The sequence below is a fragment of the Chenopodium album genome, chromosome 17 (assembly GCF_948465745.1).
Source record: "Chenopodium album chromosome 17, dcCheAlbu1.1, whole genome shotgun sequence".
NCBI classification, from domain to species: domain Eukaryota; kingdom Viridiplantae; phylum Streptophyta; class Magnoliopsida; order Caryophyllales; family Amaranthaceae; genus Chenopodium; species Chenopodium album.
In genome coordinates, this window is record NC_137850.1 from 29,071,641 (window position 1) to 29,090,619 (window position 18,979).

The window sequence follows — 18,979 nt, forward strand, 5'->3', positions numbered from 1 at the left end:
AAGGGTTTAAAGGTTTGAAAAGAGGAAAATAAATTATGGTTTGAGGAAATAGGCTAGGAATTGGGTTGGTTTATGAAACGTATTGGGATTGAATATGGATTTAAGCATTCCAAGATTAAATACTCAACCCGACCAATAATGGCGGTGAAAGGTTGTTTATCGTCGGGTTTGGTTTTGGGGAGACATTTTAAGATGTCTACTGGTAGTAATTCACAAAGACCCTCTTTTTAAGGTAGTTAATTGGTAATGAATATTGGCATAGAGATGCAGAGAACACGTACTGCATGTCTGCATATATATATATCGTTTATATAATGCATGAGATAAACTTTCCTTACAAAATACTTAGATTACTTAAAGTATATTTACTGAACTGCTAAACAACGCCCACATTTTTATCGAAATCGCCCACATTTTAATGTAAACTTCCAACATTACCCTTTTCTTCCTCTCTCTCCTAACACAACCGCCACCACCTGTCACCACCATTGCACCGTCGCCACCAGCACCAACATGACGGAAAGTGATAGCGGCAGGCCGTGTACTCCGCCGGATCAACTTCGCGAGGTAATTTATTTTCGCCGGAACTCAAACCGCCAAAAAAAAACGGTCCACCGTGGTCAAGCCGGGCAAACCGGGCGGTTAAACCGTGGTAAAACCGTGCAATCCGGGCGGTCCAACCACGATCAAACCGTGTAGTCCAGGCGGTTTGACGTTCAAACTGCCTGGAATACACGATTTGATCGTGGTTGGACCGCCCGGATTGCACGGTTTAACCGCCCAGTTTGCCCCGTTTGTTTTTTTTTAATTAATATTGTTTTTATTATTATTATTTAATTGTTATTATTATTATTATTATTATTATTATTATTATTTCATTATTATTATTATTACTATTATTATTATTATTATTATTGTTCTTGTTGTTATTATTATTACTATAACTATGATTATGATTATTATTGTTGTTATGATTATGATTATTATTATTTTGATTATTATTTTAAAAATATTTTGTTGGGATGTTTAATAGGCATCACTACCGGATTATGGTGGCGATGACATCGACTATAGTTCATATTTTATAACGTCAATGATCTTCCCGACTTTTGAAGAAGCATTTGAATGGGCACAAAACATTTCCATACGTTATGGCTTTTTCCTTACAAAGTATTCGTATAAGAAACAATGAGATGGTTGACCGGTCAAGTATCTTAAGTGCGATCGTGGCCATAGAAACACAGCCGAAGATAAAGATATGGAGAATGCTGTACGGAAATTCACGAAAAGAAAGGGTGTTAAGTGTCCATTTCGTATCAAGGTCACATGTATGGTGAACGATCAAGGGTGGAAAATCATTCCTTCATCAGGTTTGCATGGCTTGCATAACCACCCAATGATGGTATATCGAGAGGGTCATCGGCAAGTGAGTGGTCTAAGTCCGGCTGCGAAGTAATTGGTTAGTCAAATGAGTTCAGCATGTGCTAAACCTAGTCACATAATGGCGGCAGTGAAAGATGCGTTTCCCACTGAGAACCGTAACATGAGACACATTTACAATTTCAGAAGTTGTGTTAGGGTTGATGCTAGTAAAGGGAGAGATGTCGTCAACCAGTTCCTTCACTTGGCCAATGAGCGCAAATACGTTAGTTGGGTAGCTGTTGACCCCGACACACGTGTTGTCACCCACGCCTTTATGGCACATCCAGAGATGGCGAATATGTTACGAACATATCCACATGTCATAGGGATGGATTCCACTTACAAGACAAACAGATACAACATGCCGTTTTTCGAGATTATTGGGATCACACCGACAAATCAAAACTTTTTGATCGTGTATGCTTTAATGAATACAGAGTCCTATGAGAGTTACAAGTGGGTCTTGGAGAAATTGAAGTTGTATATAGGTTTTGAAGTGACTCCTAAGGTGATAGTAACTGATCGAGAGTTGGGACTTATGAAGGCGGTGAAAGAGATATTCCCAAACACAGCTCACTTGCTATGTAGGTGGCACATCAACAAAGATGTGTTGGCCAAGGTATACCATTTTTGTAAGAAAGACATGGTGACTGCCGAGAAATTTAGGAATGGGAGGTGGTCAAAAATCATGAATGCGACAACTGAGGATGAATATGAATTTGAGTTGCAACAAATGAAGGATACTTGGGGAAGGTCAAGACATACCATTGTGGATTATGTGAAAAAAACTTGGCTTGTGCACAAGAACAAGTTTATTCCGGCTTGGACAAATAAGGTGCTGCACTTTGGCAATGTGAACACGTGTAGAGTGGAGATTCAACATTCTGTGCTTAAATAGTGGCTCGGAAGCTCCAAAGGGTCAATGGATTCTATCTTCAACCGTGTACACCGCGCCACTGAGGGTTTGCTTATTCAAATTCGTCATCATTTGGAGGACTCCAGACGACAAATTGGAGAGGAGTATAGGGGAATGCCCTTGCACAATCTCAGTGGCTATGTTTCCTTCCATGCTCTCAAAATTCTTAAGCAGGAAATGAACAGGATGAGAGAGTTATCTGATGATATGTACGAGCGTTGTGGTTGTGCGATGTTGATGACACACGGACTCCCATGCGCTTGTACTATACACACCTCGATTCAGGGTGGTACGGGGTTGTATTTTGATCAGGTCCATCCTTTTTGGAAAACCCTAGTCATTAGAGATGGTGTTGACATTCCTATCTTTGAGGATGAGTTGGAACAGGACACGACGCAGTTTAGATCCCTGGTTGATGAGGTACTACTCCGTGATGCCAGTTTTGTGCGAAGTGTGAACCGATTGTTGTTTGCGGAGCTTTACCCTGAAGATGTAGATTATGAAGATCCCAAGATAAATGAGACAACTAGGGGTCGACCATAAGGCCAACAATGGTCCTCATCTACCAGGCGTAATCCAAGTGGCTTCGAGCATATTCCGGGCGGTCGTAGTCGTGGTCGTGGGCGAGGTCGCGGCCGAAGTAGGGGTCGTGCTACTTCTACATCTAGCTCCGGACGTGGTCGATCACAATCATCAGTAAACATGGAAACGCCTTCTGGTATATGCTTTATTATTATTATTATAATTATTATTATTATTGTTGTTGTTGTTGTTGTTACTTGCTATTATTATTATTATTATTATTATTATTATTATTATTATTATTATTATTATTATTATTATTATTATTATTATTGTTACTTGCTATTATTATTATTATTATTATTATTGTTGTTGTTGTTGTTGTTGTTGTTGTTGTTGTTGTTGTTGTTGTTGTTAATATGTTTTACGTTTAATTAATTCTTTTGGGATATAATTAGTGCGGATGTTGTCGGGTTTTTATAATGCTAAAATACTTTACCGGTGATTATTACAGGTAGTCAGATGAACATCGATGATTTTTTATACGTCGATCATTTTCCGAAATTCATGTTGCCGTTTTTGGAAGGTTGGTTTGACCCGATAGGTGACGGAAATTGCGAATTTTGATGTGTTGCAGATTTCTTTTTGGGTGACCAGTAGCAGTGGATGTTGGCCAGGACTATGGTTGCAAACGAGGTTGCCGCGCATCCTAAAATTTACTCTCAAATTTATGCTGATCAACTGGAGAACGAGGTTCGTCGTATCAGATGGACTGGTGGGAGATGCACAAGTGAACATTGGATGGTAGTGTTTCAGGACTTGTTTCCGATCGCTAACCTATTCAACACTGCCATTATGCTTTTCGGTGCTGGCGTAGATGGAATAGGTGTGTATCCATGCATCACTGTGCTACCATGGAGTGCCCCGTCCACTGCCACGGGCCCATATAGGGAGTTTGCACTCCTCACAGTGGCAAACTATCACTATGTTCGATTGGACATGTCACCTAATTTTCCAGTCCCTCCTGTAGCAGGTTTTTGATATGACGTGCGCGATTTTAGTGTGCAACACTGGGATCAACGATATGTAGGTCGGATAGCAACATGGCATACTTTAGCTACAAATTAGTGATAGAACTTTGCAATGTTTAGTTGTAGAACTTTGCATAGTTGTAGAATTCAACAATGTATTATGCAAATTTAAATTCAAATAATAAATTTTAAAAATTTTACAACATAACCTAAAACAATGAAGTTAGTTTCTAAATAAGAAAATGAAATCAACCACATCCTCATCATTGCGTCCCACGCCACAATAAGGTCCTGGGCCTCAACCACTGTCTGGGTAATCTCACCGCCGCTATCAGCAATGAATCGTCGTATAACATGCATGGAGCGACCCATCCACTGTAAAAAATACAAAAAATAATCAGTACTAATATTAAGTCGCACAGTAATCTGTGGAAAACAAGTAACAAATACTTACGTAATCAGTGTTCGTCCTCCCTGGAATTGGTGGGGGGACAAGTACCGCGGTATCACTGATATGCCGAGGATGGGAGTACATGTAAAACCTGGCCAAATAGTCAGGTGTGCATGTGGGCTGTCCATCCAATAGAGGTGGATGGAACGACAGGCCGAAACAGCAGCTCCCAGGACCAAACTTATCCCATTACCCCTGACCTCGAAAAGTAACGCTATACGACCGGACATTAGCAGGTCTGTACGCGCTGTCAGGCCTAAAACCGGGCCGCGGTATTCCCTGCACATGACCAAGTTGCCGTAAAACCCTGTATGGGTTATATGGCTCGACGATGTCCCGAAACTGTATACATCCCATGTACGTGGTTCTCGGGACATCCTGTGCGGGGGTAAGTGTATAGGGTCTCCAGTTAACCTGCACACGCAATCATAAGAAGAATGTTACATTAGTTTTGAAGACGTTAAATAATAATATAATATACGCATGCTAAGTTCACATACTACCTCAGCATCAGTCATCTGATCAAGTCGGGTACGGAAAGATATAAGTCGCTGGTGATCCCTCGACTCTGAGCGTGGATCCCACATTGAGGCATGTACCTCACCTGGCTGTACCACTAAAGCTCCCTTACAAGGCCAAAAACATGGGAAGTACTCGTATATCCACGCTTGAAGAAGCGTGAGACAACCTCCGATAGCCTTACACTCAATACGGGAGGCGATACCCAACTGCCGATACAGGAAAGCAAGTGTAGCTGACCCCCCAAGAATATCGGGGAAGATCGTCATAAGACTTCTTCACCTCTAAAATGCAGGAGGGAAGAAGGCGGTGACCACTCTTGTCAACGAACAAGGTGCTACCAAGTAGTGTGACAAAGAAACCCATGAACTCAACATTTGGGACCCGATCCAACAACTTGCACCGTTCATAGATGCTAGTCACCGCTACAGCACCGTTCTCCCAAATAGCTTTCGGCTTCACCAAAAGCTCATCCCTAATCAGCCCCAAAAACTCCTGAAAGTCAACCTGGAGAGATGCACTGTCGCTAACCATGTCAACCAAGTCACCCTCAACGGGGATCCCCATAATATAAGCGATGTCGTGTAGCATGATCGTCATCTCACCAAAGGGGAGATGAAAAGTGTTCGTATCCGGCTGCCACCGTTCAACGAACGCAGAGATTAGAGGCCAATCAATGTGGAAATGCATGATAGACGGCAAGTGCTGCAGTCCAGTGACACTAAGGCGTGCACGTAAATCCACACTCAGCTCTGTCTCCCATTCCTGCAACGACCTACACCACTGAATCCTATTGTGGCACCTCAACGGATCACGATCATCCCCGACCCAAACACGAGAAGCAACGTGAGCTGCATAGCTAGGGATAAGACTGCCATCAGCTGGACCACCTGGCATCGCCTCGTGAACAAGCCAAGACGTATCTGAGTCTCGAGAACTACGAGTACGGCCGGTGCTCGAAGTCGTAGTCGTAGAACCCAAAAACCTCCCTCCTCTACCTTTCCCCACGAAAATCCCAGACGACAACTCCCCCTGCTCGAATCCTCCTCGCCCACTCTCGGAAGTCGTGGTATCCTCCGTGTCATGATGATCAGAATCATAATCATCCATGACCTGATCTAGCTCGTGCTGAGCATCCGAAGGCCAACCCAGGACATCATCCACCGTGCGAGAAGCTGCCCTCTCCCTCCTAACAGAAGCATCAACACCACGAGATCGAGTATGTCGAGGGCCCGATCCTTCGACACGTGTGAACTCGATATTTAGCCTTCTAACGGTTTGTGGCTATTATTTAATAAAAAAATGTAATACAAATAATTAATACTCAATTCTATAAATCTAATTAATATTCACTAATAATAAAAAATTTCATTATTTTATTTTCCTAAACATAAATCTAATTTATAATTACTTAAAATAAACAATTACATTATTTTATTTTCCTAAACATAAATCTAATTAATATTCACTACCAATAAACAATTACATTATTTTATTTTCCTAAACATAAATCTAATTAATATTCACTAATAATAAACAATTACGTAATTTTATTTCCTACACATAAATCTAATTAATATTCCCTTAAAATAAACAATTATATTACTTAATTTCTTAAACATATTTCTAATTAACATTCACTTAAGATAAACAATTACATAATTTTATTTCCTAAACATATTTCTAATTAATATGCACTTAAAATAAACAAATATATAATTTTATTAATATGCAAAATAAATATATAATTAAATTAATTTTTTTTAATTACGTAAACCGCCCAAGTAAGACGGTTTAACCACGGTCAAACCGCCCAGGCAATACAGTTTTACCGTAAACAAACCGCCCAGAAAATACGGTTTGACCGTGGTCAAACTGCCCAAACTATACGATTGAACCATGGTCAAACCGTATATCCTGGGCATTTTGACCATGGTCAAATCGTCTAAGTTGGGCGGTTGTACCACGGTTGAATCGCACAGACAGGGCGGTTTTAGTACTTTTCCGGCGAAAAATAATATACCCGCTCCGCCTGGGCTGCGTCCTCCTCCCTCGCGCGTGCTGTGTTCCTCGACCGTGGCATTCTCGACAGTTATGGGCGGTGGTGGTGGTGATATTGAAGTGGTGGACCTTGTGGTGGTGGTTGCAATGTGCGGTGGTGGTGGTGATTTAACGTGGTGAATGTTGTTTTGCGGCGGTAGCGGCGGCAATGGTGGTGTTGGTTGGTGGTAGTGGTGATTTTAAGTTTTCTTGAGAGGTTTTAAGTGAGGAGAGAGAAAGAGGTGATGTTAGAGAGTGAAAGAGAAAAAGAGTTTAGGATTTTGAGTATGGGTAAGAACGTCAATTCATTCTTAATTTGTGGGCGATTTTGATAAGAATGTGGGCGTTATTTAACAACTCCCTATATTTATTTATTTTTATTTTATTTATTATTATAATTTTTTTTAAAGAAGGATTACTTACAGTACGTATTTGTTACGATAATAACCATTTATAACTACCTATTAAATAGGCAACAACGGAACAACCACAATAATAAATTACATTATTGCACTATGGTTTTGCTGAAGGAATAAAATGGTGTTGAGGATCAGGACCATCCGGAGCACCTCGTTCTGTTACTACTTCATCGACCGCCATTTCGTGTAAGTTGGGCTTGACCTCCTGATGATGAGCAACAACCCCTAACTTACGTAATAGTGTTTTACTGTCAATCGTCTTGTCACCATATATAGGTAAAAGACGCGAATCTAAAACAGCAAGTGAGCTGAGGATAATAAGGAAGAACACTAGCAACGGTTTTTGTACTACAACCATGCTTAGCTTGAATATGTATATGTAATGAATAGAAAACAGTTGATAAATATGAAGTATTGTAATTATACTCATCTAAACTCATGTATATATATAGGTAGTGGCAGCCAAAGTTGGTGGCTAGATAACATTAATGCAAAACGAGTAATACTCTCTGTTTAGCAGAATGATTACCATAAGTATGACATACATCAGACGTCAGCAGTATTTAACAGAAGTCGTCCACCTTGTATGCATCTCCGAATTAACACAACTATAGACGACTAGAGTCTAAATCCAAGGGCATTGACAAAAATCGTCAATGGGATTCTCCTATTTCACCCCCTCCCCCTAACTCCCCCTCCCCCCGGCCCCCTTCCATAGAGTTTTTTGAATTTTAATCAGCAATAGATCAACATGTAGGTTCTAACCTGATTAGGACATTTTCGATCTATTAAATTCACCACAATTTATTTGAGGGTGTAGTTTTACCTTTCTCAATTCACCCAATTAAATTTAAAACTACTAGACTTGACAATACTCAATCATAACCGTTAGTTTATATCATAAAATAAATTTTTCTAACTCAAGCTCAAGCATTGATTAGAATCCAATTTAAACTTGTATTAAAAATAAACATGAATAACTTTATTAATACTAGGACATTATAAAATTAATGGGCACTAGAAACAAGTATGACCTCCAAACTAAATCACTAATTACTTAAATATGACTAATCCAAACAAATAAGCTCTTCATTAATTTTATCTAAAAAGCCAATTACCATAACTTATTTCCTTGATTAGTGTAAAAATAATTAGTGGGTATATTTTGATTGGATTAAGAAATGAAGTTGCAAATGAAATTATCCAAAAATAACACATGGCCGACATCCCATAATGTAATGTAATGCAAGTGATGGTGGATGTATACATCAAAAGTAAGAACCCTTTGAATAACAAAATCCAAAACGGCGGATAATTATCCTTTTTAAATTTGGTTAATCACCCCTTCTCACTTTTTCAGTCATCGTCAGCGCCAACACATCCATTTATTTGGATTGGCTTTTCATGTTGTTGGATCATCTCTCGCCCGGCCCCCCTACTGATCGCCGCACACATCCATAAAATTTAGTTGCTTTACATGTGTTAAAACGTCCCAAAATTAAATATTAGATTTAGAAGTCTTTAGCCATTAGCTTTATTAGTAATCTTAGCTTTATTCTGGAATGATCTGCGCTTACACTTATTATTCAACAACCTTATTCTTCTTATAAATTATGATGTTAATAATGATATGATACTCACATCAAATACAAAAAAAATAAGAGGTGGCAATAAAAACAAAATTAGGCATAAATAATTATTTTTTGAGTTGATGCTAAAATTATAAATTATAAACTCTATAAATAAATATAACTAAAGTAATTACCGCTGATATTATTACTTTCCACATGTCAAATTCTTATAAAAAATTTTCTAGCCAAAACTAATAATAACATCATTATTTTTTTCAACATAAATAAAAATTTGAAAATGGTAAATTAGTTATACATTTTCCTATAATATTTTATATTTAAATTGACTAATTATGCAGTTTCTAGTGGAGAAATTAAAGGAAGGTTGGACTATTTCATTTTCTTATAAATATTATCTTTTTCTCCTACTCCGTATATTTTATACAGATTATATAAATTGGGGTTTCCACTCTTTATTAATTTCTCAATTGATTAGATTTTATATAATTATTTGTGCTACGTACATATTACACACATATAAGCTAAAAAATATTGTTCAAATCGTAAAATAATATTAAAATCATGCATTGCACAAACCTAAACTAGTAACATAATACAAAAATTACATAATAATATAACAGGCACCAAGAATGACACGTGTCACTTCCTGATGCTGTTTTTTCTCTCCAATATTTTTTAAGGAAAAACTTAAAAAAAAATCTTTTATTTATTTATTGTTTTTTTGTTAAATACCCCTTGATTGATTATATATAGGATTTACCATATATTCACCAAATTAGAAAATCCTTGCCTAAGATTTTTACAAGTATATGTAGTGTGTATTAAGGTCAATATCATAAATAATCTTTTTTTTATTTTTTTATTTTATGGAGTATAAATTTTTGCTATGTATTTCGTTTATACTTCCTCTGTTTTTTTATACTTGCAACACACTTTTTATCACGTTTTTTGAGGAGTTGATTAGACCAGATAAATGAATGAATTAAGTTATGAAATTTTAACCATAACAACTTATTCTTTTCTTCTTATCGGTAGTAAAATTTTGTGAATTAATTTATCCGTTTACCTAGTCTAATATCTCCCTTAAAATGCGTGTCAAAGGAGTGTGTTGCATGTAAATAAAAACGGAAGAAGTACATATATCATAATAGAACCTAAAGTTGTAACAAAAACATGTGTGCTATTTTTATTGGTGTAATATGCCAACCGATATCATAATTTAACAATATGCCAAAATATATATGCATTATATTAGGTAATAATGTGAGATTCTATATTTCTATTTTAGTTTAAACTTAAATTAAACTTGCTTAGATGATGTATGAAACTTTAATATTTTAAAATAAATTTAAACTAACTTAGATATTTTTTAAGTTTCAATCGATATAAAGAATATGTTCAACTTTATAATATATATAATATTTCTACAATTATTATTGCTCATATTTTTGTTAAAATTGTATCCTACGTATAGAATATGATTCTTATGCCAAATATTAGTTTATAATTATAAGAGTATATTACATGTTTGGTTGATGCACTATGACTAACATCTTTCTAAATCTCAACATGTATCTTTAATCTATATGAAATTTATCTATACCAATATCTAAATATTTATGGACTATATTTAGTCGGATGCTATCAGCTCATTTAGTTGTATGACTATTGCGTAATAGTTCGCGACACAATGCTTAGGAAAAAATATACCTATAGGTGGGTAGAATAAAACGTTTGTTATTTTGACTAGATAAATTAGTGAGTGTGACCAATTAAATAGGTACTATTTATTAGAATTTATGCTTACCTAAGCAAGTGGTCGTATGAAAAAAATAATTTCATATATAATACTCGATATTCCGCTATTACTGTACACACCTAAAAATGTCTCCCCAAAAACAAATCCGATTATGAACAATCTTTCACCGCCATTATTGGGCGGGTCAAGTATTTAATCTCGGGATTGCTTAAAATCCATATTCAGTTGATCACAACTTACAAATAAGTCAACATATCAGCCCTAATGTTTAGTCAAGCATAGTCCCACTCACATTAATATGGTCTGCGAACCGTTGCGTAATTTTGTACCTTAATATTTAGATTAGTGCTAATCGTAGATACTAGTAGTTGCATTATTTTGGTTGTCTTGAAGACGGAGTTTCTTGGAAGACGAAGCCATGAAGTTGCAAAACAAGACTCTTGAAGACTCAAGGGGTCATGCTAGTTGCCAAATGCATCATTTACTTATGTTTTTCGATATATATTTATGCTTATATATATCATATAACTAATAAATAAAGCTAAAATTTTAGCCAGGTCACGAGGCAGTGACACTTGGCGTTCTAACATTTCACCAAGTGTCGCGTCGTGTTTGATAGATTTAAATAGGCTTCATAAGATAAAAAAAAAAATTTAGTTTTGAATTCCATTTGGATAGAATTTTATGATAAAATTGTTAGTTTAGAGTTTTATTTTCGATAAAATACCAATATTTCAAAGGTACAAATTGAATTATAATTTTATTCAAAAAAATTATAGATTATAATTCTCCAAATTGTCATATAAATTTATTTTTTATATCATAATATTTTTGGAGCGAAAGAAGTAGTTTAAAGTGTAAAAAAATCCACTTATAATATATAATAATCGGTTAAAATAATATACTTCACAATCTAATAGTGTTTTATTACTTTGTAGCCCTGTCAATTAGGGTCGGGTTATGAGCCATTTCGAATTGGGTCACTTCAAGTTACGAGTCATTAAGAAATGTTCAACCTTTACCCAAAGTTATGGGTTCAGGCCGGTCAACCCAACGGGCATTGAAGATTTCTTTTATTTAATTTATTTTTTGCTAATATTTTTTTTAATGTATTAAATCGAACATTTCCTCAAACATTATTATTAGTCATTACATTCCTACTAGATAGCAAATCGTCACAAAAGCACATCAAATCTTAACTAATTTTGTATCAATGATATATTTTAAAATTTGACATATAGATTAAAAATTTATCTTAAAATTCAATAAACAACCCGGACATCGCACGGGACACAAAACTAGTGAATGATATGTTAGATGCATGTTTAGGATTTCAAATGTTGCGATGATTAATTAAGTTCACTTAAATCAACCAACATAGAAACCCTAGGTCCCTAAAATATTGAGTAAAACTTGTCATTACAAAACAACACTTACCGAACTAATGTGCATAGTGGTGGGTTATGCAAAAGCTAGGCATCACTATTTGCCTAGGGACGTAATATATGTTGATGGGTTTGCCAAAGCAAGACATCATATACGTGTTGATTTTGGTTAGACTCAATGATATGAGTGATGGAGTCCTAACATGTCGTGGTAAAAGAGATAAATCGTCACGAGAGCATTAGATGCGACGATTTATCTAACCAAGAGTGGCTTGGAGCCATTAGCACGGAGTTGATTACCTTAGAGTAATAAGTGTTAAGACAAGCCAAAGCATGCTTAATTACTCATTGATTCTTTGGATCTTGGAATTGCCTTATTCTCGCCAAATGGGGACAAATTTAATGCGTGGGTAAGACGTCTAATAAGATTGAAAGTTTGCATGTATGCTTTTAAATTTCAACCTTATTATGTCATTATCTTGATTAATGGTTATACTTTGCACTTATATTTGTAGAATCCTAAATCAAATTATATTGTTTTCCATGATTGGTAAATGAAATATTTGAGTGGTTCTGAAAGAAAGGAAATGCATTTCTAAAATACAATTCTCATAAATGACTTTTATAACTAAGTCCGTAAGGACGGTTAGATATCATGTATTCAAAATACTGAGAGTTTTGATAAACATGAAGTGTTGAGTTGAAAACTCAAATTGTCAGAAATTGACAACCAACATATCTTTTCGCTTCATACACTAATGAGTACAACTCATTGATGTAGTAATTCTAGTACGAATTAAAGGAAAAGATGGAACTTTGTTTTACGGTGCAATAGATGCTTAAATATGCCTAACAAAGTATAAAAGTCAAAACACTTAAAGAAAAGATTCTTAAAGATTATGAGAAAAAGTATGATAAGAAATATAGGAAACGAGGAACAAAGAGAAGGAATAATTCCATTTCTACCAAGAATTCATGTTATTGTACTAAACTTAGCAACTTATTGTCTTCACAAGTATCAGATACTGGTTGAGTGTTCCACTTTGAAAGTGACCTCAAACCATTGAAGTAAAGCTAAGTTATTGAATTACAAGCTTAGAGTGAAGCAAGAAGTGCTACATCAGTTGTAAGATCGTATGCTTTGTTTAAAGACCCTTTAAAAACTAAGGCTGGAACAAATAATGGTTATTATTATGTTCCATAATCAGCAAACAATCCGTTAACACACGGAAAGACTCACATTCAATATAAAGAGCAATAGTTGCGAATTTATTTGAATGGCATGGTTATCTAAACCATGAGTCAAGAATGCTTGATTATAAATAAACATTTCCCTAACATAAAAACTCACAAAGTTCAAATCATAGGCATGATTTGTGTTCCGAACATTTTTAGCAATGTCACATTAACAAGAACGTACTCAAGGCTATATAGGCTCTTGACAGTTGATTGATTCGGAATCGTTCTAAGACGAGCAAGTCTTACTTGTTGAAACCGACAAAATAAAGAGCTATTGTTCTTGGCATAGACAATTAACTCCAAAAGCTAAAGAAGATTCAGTTACTTTAATGTTTCACAAGAATATGAAAGAATATGGCTATATTCATCAAATGTGAACAAACTTGACCTTAAGTAGCTCAAAAGCTCAGTGAAGTACATAATTGACTTGGCAAGATATCAAAAACATCTATATTAGATCGAGCGATATTTTCCCGAGACAAGTGTGACCATCTCAAAGTTATGAAATTGAAATTTTCGTAAAATAACTCCATAAAGAACATAGCATGTCTTCACGGTGAACTCAATGCCATTTGAAAATGACTCAAACGATTATGGATTACATCCCTTTCTATGAAAATCTTAAAGATTTGCACAAATAGCTAATGCTCCACTAAACAAAATGTCGAAGCTAAGAAAGGACACCATATTTTCAAGTATATGTGTAAGGCTCTTAGCCTCAGTAGGAGTTCACTGGCTTAGTGGGAGCTAGGTAGCTTAGTGGGAGCATAATGGCTCAATAAAGGCTAAGATAGCTCAAATAAGAGCTAACTTTTTGTTTCACAACGAACTTTTACCCAAAGACAATGTACATGTCTCTTTGTAAGCATTCAAGTGAGACTACGGGCATCACTTCCACAATACAATTGAGGACATAGTATTTGTTGCTCTAAGTGGTGTCTTTTTGGAAAGTAACACATTTCCAAAATAACAAGTAGGAGGAAAATGAATTCGATGACCGATGACCATCGAGCATAGCAACAAACTAGAATTGAGAATCTCGGAAGACTCAAAAGGGCTTCATGAGAATGATTGATCAAGAATACTCAAAAGGACTTTACAAGTTCCTTAAAAGAGAATTCATTACTCACAAAACTTTAGAAAAGTTGGAATAAGATCAACTTAATTAAAGGGCTTTGAAAGTTCCTTGAAACTCAGTGTTTGATGCAATTACCCCGTATAGGTTTAGAATTCACCAAAGGTTTGGATTGAATCCTATAAATTTCTATTAAATTAAAAATAAACCTAAGACTTACAAGCATACTATTTACTATTATATAGTAAGGGAATAATCTCTTGTAAGATAGCTACGACAAATCCAAATTCCGAATGATGGACTCCATATTTGAAAATCATGTTTGAAACTTGATTAATTTGCATGAAGGATGAAAGACCCATTGATCACAAATAAGTTTTCAAGGAGAAAACTAATAAATATGGAAATGTATATGCATACATAGCTAGATTGGTTGAAAAGGGTATAATTAAATTCATGGAGTTGATTTTAATAAAAACCTATTCACCAATCGGAATGCTCAAGTCTTTTCATAATTATTCTAGCAAAATTGCACATATGAAATATGGCAAAATAGATACCAAAACCGCCTACCTAAAATAGGATTTGGAAGTGACTATGAAAATAGTCTAAGGGTTTTGAAAATATAAATAATGCTAGATTTAAAAGCAAGCTCAGGAAATCCATTATGGGATTGAAGGAAGCATTGCATAAAGGAATTGGAACGTGTTTTCTCATAAAGTTAATAAAAGGATTGACTTGTGGAGAAACATAGAAATTCTTGTGGATAAGAAGTTTAGTGGGAGCAAGAGTCAATGTCGTAAGGTGCAACACGAAGTTTACGAACTCTGTTGTAAATTAACTATCAAATGCTAAATACTTAAATTTGAAAGTATTTTCGACAATGGACCAAGCTAAAGGAGACATTTAGTACATGTTGGGAATTAAGATCTATTATATAAACTTAATAAAATGTTTGAACGAGTAAAGGAATTTACCTTATTAAACATGAATTGAAGGACTTTGAAAGACTTTCGACCCATATGTATAAAACTAAGTAACTGTTTAAAATAAGTATGAGCTAGGCTAAATACTAAGTCAAACAATAAAGACTCTAGTAGAGACTTTCAACCATATCACATAGAAAACAGTTTAGCAAGACTCGGTGAAACTGGATAAGTTAAAAGGTCACATGAATGGAATAAATTTGAGAATAATTCTGCAATTGAAACCATCATGTATGCTATGGAGTGGTCACACAATTTACATGTTTAAGAGCATGAGAAGAATAAAGTACCAATCAAAATAAATCTAAGCCATGGATCGTTAGTGTAGACACCCAAATGTGTCTCCCCAAAACCAAACCCGGTGATGAATACTTTTCACGTCGAATCATAATCGAATGAAGTGAAAGTGTGGAAAGTCTGGTGTTGCGGTTAGTTTTTATTTCTTTTCTTTCTCTCTGTTTTCGAAAACCTATTTTATGAAAATAGCCAATCCTGTTTAGTTTGGTCCATGGAAAGGGTCTAATAATAGTGTAGTTGGATTGGGCTCGAAAAGAGCTTTCCAACGATATATTATAAGTCCAATTCCGATGAATAATGAGGAAGTTATGGCCAAATTACTAAACCAGGCCCGATTTGACTTTTATATGCGGCCCAATGATCTAGAGGAGGGCCCATTATGATCCATGATTCCTAATTCAATAGGATTGATTATAATCTTCTAGAATCTTCTAGAAGGTTCTTTTGAATCCTAATGTGATTAGCATTGATAATTGAGTTTTATGAGTTTTATTTAGAATAAAACAAGCGTTTTAAATAAAATTACAATTTTATCCCTCGTACGCTAAATTTTATCAGAAATAGGAAAACGTGTGGAAAAATTGTCTACAGCGCCACACCACAGGCTGTCGCCTGGCGACAGGCTCTGTCGCGTGGCGACAGAGGCTATTGCGGCGATAACGTCGTGTTTTATTCCTTTTTGAACTCTGATTCTTTTTTATCATATTACGGCTGATTTTCGTTATAAATAGGCTCCTTAAAACCCCTTTTTTAATCATCAAATATCACCAACTCTCAATAAGAATTCTTCATATTCTCTCTCTCTTCCTAGCCTAGCCTTTTACACACAAAGTTCCGCATTCACAAGATCTAGACACACCTAGCCCAATTCGAAGTTGCCTTCGCCCTAGACGTGAAAGGTTATAATTTCTGAGGGTTTGGTCCCTAATCTCTATTTCAATTATTAAATTTGATTGTTTAATTTTATATTTTCCTTGAAGTTACTAACCCGTGTATTTTGTTATTAGAAAGAGGCACAAGGCATCAAAGTTTGTAGTCTTATTTGCTCTATTCTTGTAGAACGCATGTTTATTATTTATTAATTCCTGGCATCATGCTTAGGATATTATTATTTCTTTCTAGTATCATGTTTAGGGTGCTTCCTATGCTTTCTAATATCATATCAATATCATGTTAGTATCATGCTAGGGCTAAAGTTTTGATTTTTATTGCTTAGTGACATGCTAGGATTTGTTATTAATCTTGTTAGTATCATGCCTAGGATCTTGCTATTATTATGCTTTAGCGTTAACATGATTATTTTAATTATGATTGTTATTATGATTATGATTATAATTATGATGATTGTTATCATGTTGCTAGATGCTTATTTATTGTTATTTATTGATCACGCCTTTTATGCATGTTAGGGTTAATATGATTATAATTCAAGTGATCACTGATAATAGATTTGTTTGTGCATTAAATTCAACCAACCTAGATAAACAGGTTTAGGGTTAATCTGTTGATTGCATGTTAGTCAGAAAGCGCGCATGAATACGAGAAGAATGAAGTAGAGGCCTATTATTAGGGAAGGTTCAATCTCTTTTAGGTTGGATTTGTACCTTCATCCCCGACTTCCAGTCTTGGTTCCAGACCTATTGGAGTTAACGATCTCCTGGATCGTTAAGGGGTGTAACCTTCACCCTGTGAATGGTTTACAAGTTCCTTAAACTTGTTGGCGACTCTTTTACTCTAGCTTCCTTCCCTTTGGACGCCACCATGCTTAAGTGTATGATCACAGTGGGGCTCAAGTCTGGGAAGGCTTGAAATATTCCCTACAGTTTTTTGGCGACTCCACTGGGGAGGATTTCTATTTTGATTCCTAAAATTTATTTTGGCAATGATTTAGAATGAGTGGATGAGACTCGAAAAGTTCTAAGTATTTCATGTGCGTAATTTTGATTAACATTATTGTCATATGCATAAAAAAAGTTCTCATTGGAAAGACCATCCGTAATGAGTCAAAAACATAGGATTTTTACACGTAGGAAATTTGAGGAATATCTTTCACAACTAGGATCGAAATAATGCTGCGAAAAACTGGAAAATTTTAAGAACACAAAAAGTTGCCGAGGCATGTAGGAACTGGCGTCTAGAAAACAGAGCCTATCGCCGAAGATATGGCTCTATCGCCGAGCGACAATTTTGTCGCCAAGCGACAGGGCTATATCGCAGCGATAGTCTCTGTTGGCTGGTGCTGCGTTCTTCCAATACCGAGCATGAAATATGAGTTCTAATTTCGACCAGTTCTTGCACTGTTGGCTCGATTCTACTTCCTGATTGAGTTTTTCTCACTTTTATGAAACCCATATGTGTTCTACATATGGACATAACCCTCTGGGAATTCATGCTCCATTTACCCGAGAATGTTGATTTCACCAAACCATGGAAGCGACTTTAACTCGCGGGGTCCCATCTACTCGCGCCAACCCTTCCAAAGGTAAGGCTTCCGCGCGGTGCATCCAGACTCATAACCATATACTTAAACAAAAAGAGAATGAAGGTTTCACTTCTTTCTTCAATAAATGGAGAGAAACCTCTGCTAGGATGATTGAAGTACCAAGTGAGAAAGAATCTGTAAGGATGTTCATCAAGAACCTCCAAGAAAAGTACTTCAAACACCTTAAGTACCAAAGCAATCTTCATACTTTCAAGGCTGTCTACGACATTGGAATTAATATTGAAGATGACTTAGCTAAACAAAAAGCTGCTAACAACAACTCCAACAGTGGTTGGAAAAGTAAGAAAAACGACAACCTTTCTTCTTCCAAAACCACCCAATCAAATAATGTTAGCACCTTTAATTTGAGTGAAGTCCTTGCTATGAACAACCAAGGACAAAAGAAACCATTTAGGAGGAACTTTACTCCTATTGGTATGAGTTATGACACCGCATTCGATCGACTGAATGCAAAAGGTCTTATAACTCCTATTGGACCATTCGGGGATCCACCTGTTGAAAAGAGGACAACCAATTGGAACCCTAACGCACATTGCAAGTATCACCAAGGTAGGGGCCATCTCACTGAGAATTGTTGGAAGCTTAAGGAAGCTATCCAAGATTTGATAGACAACAATAAGCTACCATTGCCCCTTGCAAGCAAGAAGCCAAGTATTAACAATGCACCTCTCTTCGATTCCTTGGCTATCTCTGATGAAGAAGACCATGTTGATCCTTCGTCTCTCATCAAACCTATTGAAGAAATTCATGCTATCGAAGAAGAGGAAGAAACCTTTTTCGATGCCATGGATGATTTCCCTTTTGAACAAGAACTTGCAACCAA

General features: G+C 35.9%; 1 protein-coding gene across 1 annotated transcript; it reads left to right on the forward strand.

Moving 5' to 3' along the window:
* Positions 1–1,501: 1,501 nt before the first annotated feature.
* LOC145588794 (protein FAR-RED IMPAIRED RESPONSE 1-like) lies at positions 1,502–2,320 on the forward strand. Its single transcript, XM_081645398.1, has one exon. The coding sequence runs from the start codon at positions 1,502–1,504 to the stop codon at positions 2,318–2,320; it is 819 nt and encodes a 272-aa protein (XP_081501524.1).
* Positions 2,321–18,979: the final 16,659 nt, after the last annotated feature.

What these genes read in the sequence shown, in the direction of transcription:
- LOC145588794 (XM_081645398.1), top strand. Translation starts at nt 1,502, where the DNA reads ATGGCGGCAGTGAAAGATGCGTTTCCCACTGAGAACCGTAACATGAGA.